The following is an 11,931-nucleotide window of genomic DNA, read 5'->3' on the forward strand; positions in this document are numbered from 1 at the left end:
GACCACGTTGTGGAGTTTTACAAGATATCATAAAGTGAGAATTACAATTCAAGTTGAATGTTTATTAATAGTGATCTTCTGTTTTGAGGGAAACTATTATCGTTGGTGTGATAATGACATTCATGGTGTTTATTGTTTTCCTAATGCTAGGAGAACGTAATGTTGACCTGTCCGACGTGTGCATCTGTAGTAGCACATGGACAGTGTTGTAATCATTTATTTGTTTAAAGACTAGATGTACTCTTTCATTTCATGCAAGACTGTAATTTTGACAAGGTTATTGTGAACTATTAACAAGGCCAACTTAGTTTGTGTTTTGTTTTCTTGTTTTACAGAAATAGGCCATTTTTCTGTGCACTTTGGCTAGATACACTTTGTTTCGTGATTGGATTCACTGATAAAGTTGTAGGTCTAGAGTTTAGTTGACTCATTGCACTTTTGCTTCTGGTAATTCAAGCGTATGCAGTGAGCAGGTTAGCTGAGACAGTAAAGTAATTCCTTATTATTGAAGTCTATTTAAAATGGATTAAAATAACTTTCCAATGGATTCTGTTTCCATTACCAGGGACAGTCTTCAGAATAAACAACCCCAAAGATATTTCTGTGTCCTGTGCTGGGTTAACGTTTGCCACTCTGAGGGCTCTATTTTTGGCTGGCATTAAGCAGGGGCTCAGCCTTGGAAACGGCATATGAAAGGTGACAGTCTAGCGAATCCAACAGGTGTGGTTTCATCTTGCTGTGATATTCTCAGACGGATTTTGAGATCTCAACATGAAAAAATACAAAATGATTTCAGAGGATTGAAACGAGACCATTTCCTTTTGGTCACAGGTGGATGAAATCCCGGTGTGCTTAAAGCTGAAGTTGTAACGAGTCTGCAGATATTTGAATGGTGTCTTTGCGCCGCTCAGTGGAGGTTTAGGTGAAAGGTATCTGTCGTCAGTTATATGAAATGGTGCCAATGTTGTACTGTCGCTAAGTATGATCTCCATGGCCTGGGGTGGTCTAGAGGTTCAGTTACGTACGTCTCCATGGCTTGGGGTGGTCTAGAGGTTCAGTTCCGTACGTCTCCATGGCCTGGGGTGGTATTATACAGTCAAGAGAAAGGTGAAATTCTCATAGTTATAATTCGATAATTCTACTACATTTAGAAATTATTTGTAATTTCAAGCTCTTTTGCCCACTTTTTGAAATGTTCATAATATTTGTACAATGTACCTGAGCTTGTGTCCTCAAAAGTGAGCACACCCCAGCAATTTATAACTATTTTTTACCAGAAAGGCCTTTCGAGAATTATACCGCAGTATGTTTATGGCCATGTCATGAAAAATAATCAAATGTTGGTTATGTCTATTTAGGCAGCAATATCAATCAATCAAGTGTTTTTTATGTGTGCTAAAGCGGCAATAGAAAGGATGCCTCTTTACACGCCAGGAGCACATTCAGCAGGACAAAACATTTTGGAATGTTCAGACAGTAGAACAAACTTACCTCTCCGACATGTGGAACAAGGAATCATGTCGGCCTCTATTCACGGCATTTCTATCGGCGACGTTCAACAACGGAACGTAACTGAACCTCTAGACCACCCCAGGCCATGGAGACGTACGTAACTGAACCTCTAGACCACCCCAGGCCATGGAGACGTACGTAACTGAACCTCTAGACCACCCCAGGCCATGGAGACGTACGTAACTGAACCTCTAGACCACCCCAGGCCATGGAGACGTACGTAACTGAACCTCTAGACCACCACAGGCCATGGAGACGTATGTAACTGAACCTCTATACCACCCCAGGCCATGGAGACATACATAACTGAACCTCTAGACCACCCCAGGCCATGGAGACGTACGTAACTGAACCTCTAGACCACCCCAGGCCATGGAGACGTACGTAACTGAACCTCTAGACCACCCCAGGCCATGGAGACGTATGTCTTATCATGTCAAACACCTGCTTCTTACTTCCATAGACACATATTACTTATCTGAAGCTATGTGACTGTGTAATGTGGGAACTGATCCTTCTATGAACTGTACTGTATGTACTGTATCAATACCAACAACTGGTAGAGCAACAGCCATGCATCAAAGCTTTATTACACTTTGTTCCCAGCGGCCAGTTCTGCTCCACTTCATGGCTCTCAACCCTGGCAACTGTGGATGACACATAGCCCAGTCTTGGCTAAACTTAACACTTTTCAATAAAATATGACCAAATAATTCACTGTGAATTATTCATGGACACTGTTCATAAGATCCCGGGGTTTGCGGTTCGGGCGTGAGCTGCTATTGAAATTCTCTCCATTGTTTTTCTCTCCTTTCCCCCAGACATTGGAAATGTCCATCTATTAGTCAGCGTCCTGCCCGTCCTCTCACCCATGGCCACAATTCATTTCAACATGTTTATAACCTTCTAGCTAGATTCACAGGCTGAGAAAGAAAACAACCTTTCACTTAATGCCAGTTCTATTACTGGGCTGCTGAGAGTATTAAACATTACGTATTGGGCTAATATTCTATCGAAATGCTGGCTGCGCATGTCCACAGAAAAGCAGTAAAGGGCCAGGTATTTGGGTCTGGATCCAAATGTATTAATATTATCAAACTCTTCTTTATTGCTTTGAAAATATTTTTTTATTCCCGTGTGTGTGTGTGGGGGGGGGAAAGCACAGTGTACACAGCATTTGGTTGGTGGGGTTGCTTAGTGATGAATCGCTAGTGGGGATATCTGACAGAGAGGTTGTGTATAATCTGGCCCTCGGAGATAAGTGTGTTCTACTGGTTGGTTGGCTGCAGTCCTTCAAAGAACAGGGTCAGGAACTGAGATTGGTAGCAGTTTAATTGTGCAGTCACACCCCAAACCCAGTGTCTCAGTGGAATATTTTACAGTAATGTAGCCTGCATTCCATGAGTACATAAAGCACCAGATGTTCAATGTATTTACAATGTATTCATCCAGTCATTCATGTAGCCTCACCCATCAGCTAACATAAAGTACAAAGCCTTCCAGAAGAACATATCGGACTCAGATTCTCATTATTGCTCCAGCAGTGAAAACTTATGAACAATAAATAACAAGTTACATTAAACTCTGAAACTGAGGGGATTCAAAGCATCAACACAAAAGTAATAGATGTAATTGAAATAACTTGCTTTGAAGACAGCTGGATATGCCAATACAGAACTGCAAATGAACTCAACGAAGCAGTTACGGCTTCAAAAGTGAGTGGGGGACATGACATGAGCAGATACCCCCAAACAGCATGTGTTAGCTTGTCAAGGGCAGACATGCGTCAATGATTCAGAGGAGAAACGAAGCAAACATTTGAAAGACCACATACAGTAGCAGTTCTCCCCCTAAAACTCTCCATTAGTCCTCCCTCTTGGTGGTTCAGTACTGAGACTGCCCAGTGTGGCCAGGAGATCTATTCACTGTTCCCCATCTCTCCCACATGAGCAATGTTTCTGTCTCCTGCCTACTGTATGGAAGAAAGCTCCACTCCATCATTCTCCACTCCATTTTTCACCATTTTCCCCCAGATCCACACGTCAGCTAAAACACAGAGGCACACACTTTCACAACTGCACACACACACACACACACACGCGCACACGCACACGCACAATCAGTGGTTGCTGATTGTAGCTTAACTTTGTAGCAGTGCTGCTAACAGTGCATTTGAGATTGATTGTTTCTATGTTGACAGGTGTTGATTAAGGAGTTGGAGCTTATGGTGTGACGATATCGGGTGCTGGGACTACTGAGGTGGAGGCCATCCCACAGTACACAAGTATTAGCCTGTACCAGGTTGGGCTTTACATCACTCTTCAGTTAGTACTGCTGACATCATGATATCAGAGAGAGCGAGCGAGAGAGATACACTCCACTGCGGATTGTTAGGTTCTAAAGTAACAGACTAAAAACTCAAACGGACGACTAGGAAAAAGTATGTTTATTCACCCACTGGGTCAAACAGGTGCAAAGACAAAGACATGTTTACACAAGCACATATATTTATACCCTCCTACTAGGCGGAGTCAAGTCCTTGCCCATCTAGACAGCCAATACGTCTCTGTTGCTAAGTCAGGAACTTAATTGGTCTCCTCTTACTGGTGTAGTCATGGCCCTGCCTCAGGCTAGAACCTTCGTGGGTGTGGAAATGTGTGTGGGATAGGACTATTCCTTCTCACTTCATCTGACCTGACCTCGGGCTGAATTTCTCACTCCTCCCTAATCCACGGCTGTCCTACTTTATCAGTGACTGAAACCAGACTGTTGCCCTTTGCCTCCCTCCATAGGATCCATGAGATTAAACAGTAAAAAATACTCCCTGCCTCCCCCCATTGTCTCAGTCAGTTACTTTCCATACACATAGCTATTATCCACCCTCCATTGACCCCAACATATACCTTCATTATACATGCAAAGTAACCAATAAGTTCTAGTATGGCAACATGAATAAGTATATTTCAAGCTAGAATCCAACAGTATGTACGTGTACACATGATGTTGCATGTATATATTTTATATAAGGTGACAGTACAGAATGTCACTTTATTTGAGGGTATTTTCATACAGTACATATCTGATTTGCCATTTAGAAATGAAAGCACTTTATAGATCTAGTCCCCCCATTTGAAGATGTCGTAAGTATTTGGACAAATTTCACTTATAGTGTAAGAATAAAGTAGTAAAAGTAGGATTTGGTCCCATATTCCTAGCCTGCAATGACTACACCAAGCGTGTGACTCTACAAACTGGTTGAATGCATTTGCAATTGGTTTTGGTTGTGTGTTGGGATCCAATAGGAACTGAATGGTGAATGATGACTGGAGTAATGTTCTTTCTACGTGAGTAGATCAGATGTTTCTGAACATTTATAAATAAATCCAGATAATGCAATGATTGAGAAAAATAATTAACGATTCATGAATAAGGATGAGTGAGAATGTTACAGAGGCTACACAATGGCCTGCTAACCTCTCACCACAACCAATAAGGCCAGCAGCCTGCGTACCACCCTGGATATCACCCATACCACTGCTGGTTTGCTTCTGAAGCTAAGCAGGGTTGGTCCTGGTCAGTCCCTGGATGGGAGACCAGATGCTGTTGGAAGTGGTGTTGGAGGGCCAGTATGAGGCACGCTTTCGTCTTGTCTAAAATAAATATCCCAATGCCCCAGGGCAGTGATTGGGGACACTGCCCTGTGTAGGGCGAAGTTAAATGGGTGTCCTGACTGTCTGAGGTCATTAAAGATCCTATGGCACTTATTGTAAGAGTAGGGTTGTTAACCCCGGTGTCCTGGCTAAATTCCCAATCTGGCCCTCAAACCATCACGGTCACCTAATAATCCCCAGTTTACCAATTGGCTCTTTCATCCCCTGTAACTATTCCCCAGGTTGTTGCTGTAAATGAGAACTTGTTCTCAGTAAAAACTTACCTGGTAAAATAACCGATAAATAACGGGTGGTCTTTCTCCGTCTGTAACGTTCTCATTCATGATGATCATGGTCACATTCATGTAAAGGTGTTCACAACCATCTTCTATTCTTACAATAAAAATGACTCCAAAATAACACAATACACTTATTATTGGATGAAGCATCATCTGAAACACAACCAAATCAAGCTGCAAATGCATTGACTACAAACTGCAAGTTTGTAGTCATTGTGTGCAAGGAATATGGGACTTTCGACTACTTTAATACACTGAGTGAAATGTGTCCAAAAACCTATGACATCTACAAAAAGGTGGGGGGGCCTAGATATATAAAGTGCTCATTTCTAAACGGTAAATCATATATGTATGAAAATACCCTCAAACAAAAGGTCTATACTGTCACCTCATATGAACATTTTTATCTCAAATCCCAACACCTAGTCAGTCATTTCGTCTTTCACAGGTCCTCGCTCAGTCTCTCACTCAACAGGGTGTGGGATTTATATAAGACCTATAAGTCCTATCACAGCCACCTCCATCAATTATGATGAACCACAGGCTTCACAATTTCAGTCCCCTTACAGAAGTGCAGCCTTTTTCACTACTGAGGGCTGGTATTAGGGAACAGGACTCCTGTGATGGGGAACGCAGGGAAAGAGAAGAGAACAAAGGAAAGAGAGGGAGAGTAGATGAGAGCAGGCGGGTGTGGGGGGGAATAATTAGGCCTTGATCTGTGTTACATTGCAGAATTCACACTTAGTTGAGAGAGTTGCGTGATCTTTTTGTAGACTTTAAACGAGGCCAGAACATACCCCGTGGTCTCCAATAGGAGTCCTCTCAGGCATAGACTCATCAATGCGTCTGTCTGATCGTCCACTGTATCAAGATATTGTCAGCGTAATGCCTACTCCATTCTCCTGTGTCCCAAAACAGGGTTCTATAAGTATCTCAGTCGGAACGATTTATGCCAAATGATCTGAAGAGAAATGATGAACCTCACCCTAATAGATCCCTAATACTACCAAAGAGAAATTAAATTACCATTCCAGTGGTAGTGGAATCAACAGACACAACGTTTGACAAAAGCCTTTGTATCTGGAGCAGTTGGGGACAGACAAATTGCTCAGGGGTGGAATGGAACATTTGGGTACAATTAGGTATCAGTGGCAGAGAAGGGAAAATAAGATTTGTGGATGAGAGATAAAGAAAAAAATAGTAGTTGGAGGACAGACAGAGGAAGAAAGAGCCTGTGATAGATTGCATCAGAAACGTTTAGGTATCCTATTTAAAAGAGAGATGTGACTAGACACAGTATTTTGTAAAAAAGTTTATTTGATTAGATGCTCGCTTGTCTGCCTAGAGCTGAGCCCTAAAAAGTAACAAGGGATTTCATCTGCCAAATAATCCATATTAACTTAATAGCCTCTTAAATACAGATAACTACCAAAATAATGGAAACTTAAATGAGGGATAAAAGAATATTGAAAGCAGGTGCTTCCACACAAGTGTGCCATTATTTTGGCTACCATGACAATGCCCCCATCCACAAGTGGTCACTGAGTAGTTTGATGAGCACGAAGACGATGTAAAACATATGCAATGGACGTCACAGTCTAGAGCGGTGCCTGAGACGGCGTTATTCACCACTGTCAACAAAACACCAAAATGATTGAATTTGTCATGAAAGAAAGGTGCCGCATCCCTCCGATAGAGTTCCAGAAACCTGCAGAATCAACGCCAAGGTGCGTTGAAGCTGTTCTGACTCGTGGTGGCACTATTGGTGTTTCCTTTATTTTGGCAGTTACCTGTATGAGCCCCAGTCATCATCCCTTGTGATTGACTACAATACAGCAACCATATAGCAGTCCTTTACCAACCCCCGTTTGATAGCTTTCACAACTGAATGTCAGCGACACCAAGTTATATTCAGATCTATTTATACTTTTTGAAGTAATGCTATGGCACCTTGGTATTGCTGATACACTATGGACAATGTCAGTGTCAGTTGGTATCTCTGTGAGCCAACCCGTATGTAAAGAGTATGCAAGCATGACTGAAGTCGCTTTGGGTAAAAGCGTCTGCTAAATGGCATACAATTTATTACAGTGGAAGAAAATCGTAAACTCAACACGTAAAGTGGTGGTCCCATGTTTCATGAGCTGAAATAAAAGGCCCCAGAAATGTTCCATCCACACAAAAGGCATATTTCACTTAAATTTTGTGCAGCAATGTGTTTACATCCCTGTAAATTAGTATTTCTTCTTTGACAAGATGATCCATCCACCTGAGAGACGTGGCATATCAAGAAGCTAATTAAACAGCATGATCATTACACAGGTGCACCTTGTGCTGGGGGACAATAAGAGGCCACTTTAAAATGTGCAGTTTTGTCACACTACACCACTGATGTCTCAAGTTTTTGTAGCGAGTGTGCAATTGGCATGCTGACTGCAGGAATGCCCACCAGAGCTGTTGCCGGAGAACATCCATTTCTCTACGATAAGCTGCCATCCCAGGCCCACCCATGACTGCACCCCTGTCCAGTCATGGGAAATCCATAGATTAGAGCCTAATGAATATATTTCAATTGACTGATTTCCTTATATGAACTGTAAATCAGTAAACATTTTGAAATTGTTGCATATTGTGTTTATATTTTTGATCAGTATATGCAGAATATATAATAGTCACCAGCTGAGAGTCTGCTAACATGTGAAGCTACCTGTTATGTCGGGTTGCAGTTCAGATGGAGCTGGGTTGACAAAATTATTTAACTGGTTCTACTCTAAAAATTAATGGAATTTATAGTATATAATAATAATAATAATATATGCCATTTAGCAGACGCTTTTATCCAAAGCGACTTACAGTCATGTGTGCATACATTCTACGTATGGGTGGTCCCGGGGATCGAACCCACTACCTTGGCGTTACAAGCGCCATGCTCTACCAACTGAGCTACAGAAGGACCACATCACAACAGACCAGAATCACCTCTTAAGAGTATGAGCTTTTTGAAGTTGATTTGACAATGTGTCAGACTGGCAATTATGGCTGAGGCTGTTAGCACATCAATGTCAAATCAGTTATTATTTTGATACGTCTCATAACATAATAAGTCCTAAAACCGTATTTTCATCAAACGTTCCTTCAAGACTGCATCTAAACTGCGGTGTACTTTGTATCTTTTATATATGACAGCTTGGCTGTTTCTGTTGGGTTTTTGTTGTTGAAAGACTGAGGCAGTAACAGTACTTGAGATACAACAACATGTGCCAAAGGAATTACTTAATTGCTATCTGTCCTGGAATGAACCGGATAAGCTGGATAAACTTTGATCACAGGTAGGGCCTGAATTGTATTAGATAGCCATTTAAACCTAACTTCCCTGTAGTGGGTTGGAGAACAGGAATAGAAGGGGTAAAGGACACGGTTGTAATGACACATGTACAGTTGCTATTACATACTGTACTCTGAAGAGATTGGCCTTTACCTGACTTCATCTGAGGAAGAGGATGACCCAGCAGGGACCTACAGCAGCTATGGAGGAAAGGCTCAGCTGTCCCATCTGCTTTGAGTTCTTCCAGAACCCAGTGGATCTGAAATGTCAACACAGCGTCTGCTGCAGCTGCCTGGAAACACCAACAAGGATTCAACAAAAGCAGCGCGAGTGCCCAGTCTGCAGGGGAAGGAATTCCATAGACAATATCCAGCCCGCAATGTCTAATATGAAACTGAGGAACATAGTGGAGGCCTACCTGCAGGGAGAAGAGAAGAAGGGGAGTGGGGGGAGAGCAGTGGGTCTTGTGGTGTGCGCCAGACATAATAAGAAGCTCAGGTTTTTCTGTGAGGAATGTGAGGAACTTGTTTGTGCTGTGTGTGTGGAGACCGAGCGGCATGCCAAGCATAAACACCAGCCAGTGAAGGAGGAAGCGCAATGGCGTAAGGTACTGTGCTACAGCTGGAAGACAGATCTACTTGCAGTCTTTTCCTCTTGCTAACCGAGTTGCATTTGGTATTAGATAAAAGTACCAGTACAGGATAGCTGAGAAACCGAATCTACCAACCAAAAGTATTTTTTACTTCGATCCATCATTTTTCTACTGTTACCCCTCCCTACTTCTCCACCACTATCCCCACTCTCTTCCATTATCTACCCAGAGGGAAATCACTTCATTGATCTACAACCTTCCTGAGAAACTGGAACTGGACATAAAGCAAGCGAGAGTCACAAGAAAGTGTGCAGCACAATACATCAAGGTATGTCGCTAGCTAAATTCCACAATATTACAAAGATTGGCCTATTACAAAGATGTTACATAGACATGTACCTATGCGATATCTATCTTACTCTACTGTTCCATCTTTCAGACCCAGGCCCAAACCACAGCAGGACAGATCAAGAGTGAGTTTGCGAACCTCCACCAGTTCCTGAGAGTTGAGGAGGAGGCCAGACTGGCAGCTTTGAAACAGGAGGAAGGGATGAAGACAGGGTTACTGACCGAGAGGATCGCCCGTCTTGCCAGCAACATGACCTCACTCCCAGGGAGGATCTCAGACATACAGACCAAGATGAAGACCGATGACATCTCGTTTCTACAGGTCACACTTTATTTTGCATGTCACAACTGTTCAATGTACTGAGGCTTTCTCAATTCAAAGATATAATGTACTGAGGCTTTCTCAATTCAAAGATATAATGTACTGAGGCTTTCCCAAACAAATATATTGTTCTGTACTGAGGTCCACATGTGTTCTTGTTTCAGATGTACAAGGACTTGAAAGACAGGTGTGCAACATTACAATGATCATCAATAGTCAAGTATCTGATCAGTCACCAACACTATTATCATGCAATGTCTGTACTGTCTGTCATTTCAGGGCCAAGTATACAATGCAGGATCCAGAGCCTGTATCGGGGGCCCTGATAGACGTGGCCCAACACTTGGGAAACCTGAGGTTCAAGGTCTGGAAGAAAATGCAAGAGATGGTGCAATACAGTGAGTACAAAGTTTTATAAGCAACTGTCCACGCATTTGAGGTCATTGACTTGCTTCAATGACGCAGAGAAATGATCAGTTACTAAACATTATAGTACAATATCCAGGCTCCAGTGTCAGTCATTCATGCCATGAATAACGACTGAAGTAACAATAAAATGTCACCGTTCTGATCTAGTCTGATTACTGACAATAAAACTGATGAATGTTCTGATTCCTGAATGACAAACTGCTGACTCATGTTCTGTTCATACAGCCATAACATCCATGTATCTGACCTGGTGTCCAACTAACCTGTCCACTCCCTCTGTCTCAGCCCCTGTGACCCTGGATGTGAATTCAGCCCACCCTGATCTACTGATCTCTGGGGTCCTCCTGGAGGTGAGTGACAGACGATCGTCCCAGCCTGTGCCTGATAACGCGGAGCGATTCGACAGCTCAGTGAGCGTGCTGGGCTCTGAAGGCTTCTACTCAGGCATTCACAGCTGGGAGGTGGAGGTGGGGCCTAAGAAGGCCTGGACCCTGGGAGTGGCCAAAGAGGGTGTGGCCAGGAAGGGCAATGTGATGGTCAGCCCAGAGGGTGGGATCTGGGCGATGGGGCTGTGGAACGGGGAGGAGTATAGCGCTGGAACCTCCCCCCTGGGTACCCCTTTGGTCCTGAGTAGGAAACCCCAGAATGTCAGGGTCAAGTTGGACTATGAGAAAGGAGAGCTGTCCTTCTATGACTCCAGTGACATGTCACTCATCTATATGTTCGAACAGAGGTTCACAGAAAGACTGTTCCCCTACTTCTCTCCCTGCCTTAACACCGATGGCACTAACCCTGGAGTACTGAGTATCTGCCCTGAGAAGGTGTTTGTGACTGTGACACCTGCTCACTAAGGATATTTTCTGGTGATACTACTTTACGATCACTCACCGAAGTGTCTGTCTTGGTAAAGTCAGTCACAGTGACTCTAGTGGTGACAGTGATGTCTGTGACACCAATGTGTATTCCGAAACTTTGTCTGGGGCACTTTCCTGTTAATTAATTTATTGAGAGAATGTGTCATGAATTCCCTACTTTTTGGTGGTATGTTCAATAAAATTACAGTTAGAAAAAAAGAGTTCCAAAAGGGTTCCCTTTTTGGTTCCAGGTAAAACTATTTCGGGTTCCATGTAGAACCTTTTGTGGAAAGGGTTCTAGATTAAATCTAAAAGGGTTTTACCTGGAACCAAAAGAGGTTCTTCAAAGGGCTTTCCTATAGGGACAGCTGAAGAACCTTTTTGGTTCTAGATAACAGTTGTGGCCAAAAGTTTTGAGAACGACACAAATATTAATTTCCACAAAGTTCGCTGCTTCAGTGTCTTTAGATATTTTTGTCAGATGTTACAATGGAATACTGAAATATAATTACAAGCATTTCATAAGTGTCAAAGGCTTTTATTGCTGATGCCTGGAGAGAAGTGGCTTTTTTGCTGCCCTTCTTGACACCAGGCCATCCT

General features: G+C 42.8%; 1 protein-coding gene across 1 annotated transcript; it reads left to right on the forward strand.

Annotated features, from left to right (window-relative positions):
• Positions 1–8,825: 8,825 nt before the first annotated feature.
• LOC124038168 (E3 ubiquitin-protein ligase TRIM21-like) lies at positions 8,826–11,494 on the forward strand. The gene is made up of 6 exons (XM_046353693.1): positions 8,826–9,393; positions 9,608–9,706; positions 9,818–10,048; positions 10,213–10,235; positions 10,328–10,446; positions 10,763–11,494. Exons 1-6 carry the CDS (start codon positions 8,962–8,964, stop codon positions 11,326–11,328), a joined length of 1,470 nt encoding a protein of 489 aa, XP_046209649.1. The 5' UTR covers positions 8,826–8,961; the 3' UTR covers positions 11,329–11,494.
• The last annotated feature ends 437 nt before the right edge of the window (positions 11,495–11,931 follow it).

This window comes from Oncorhynchus gorbuscha, linkage group LG06 (genome assembly GCF_021184085.1).
Source record: "Oncorhynchus gorbuscha isolate QuinsamMale2020 ecotype Even-year linkage group LG06, OgorEven_v1.0, whole genome shotgun sequence".
Taxonomy (NCBI): Eukaryota; Metazoa; Chordata; class Actinopteri; order Salmoniformes; family Salmonidae; genus Oncorhynchus; species Oncorhynchus gorbuscha.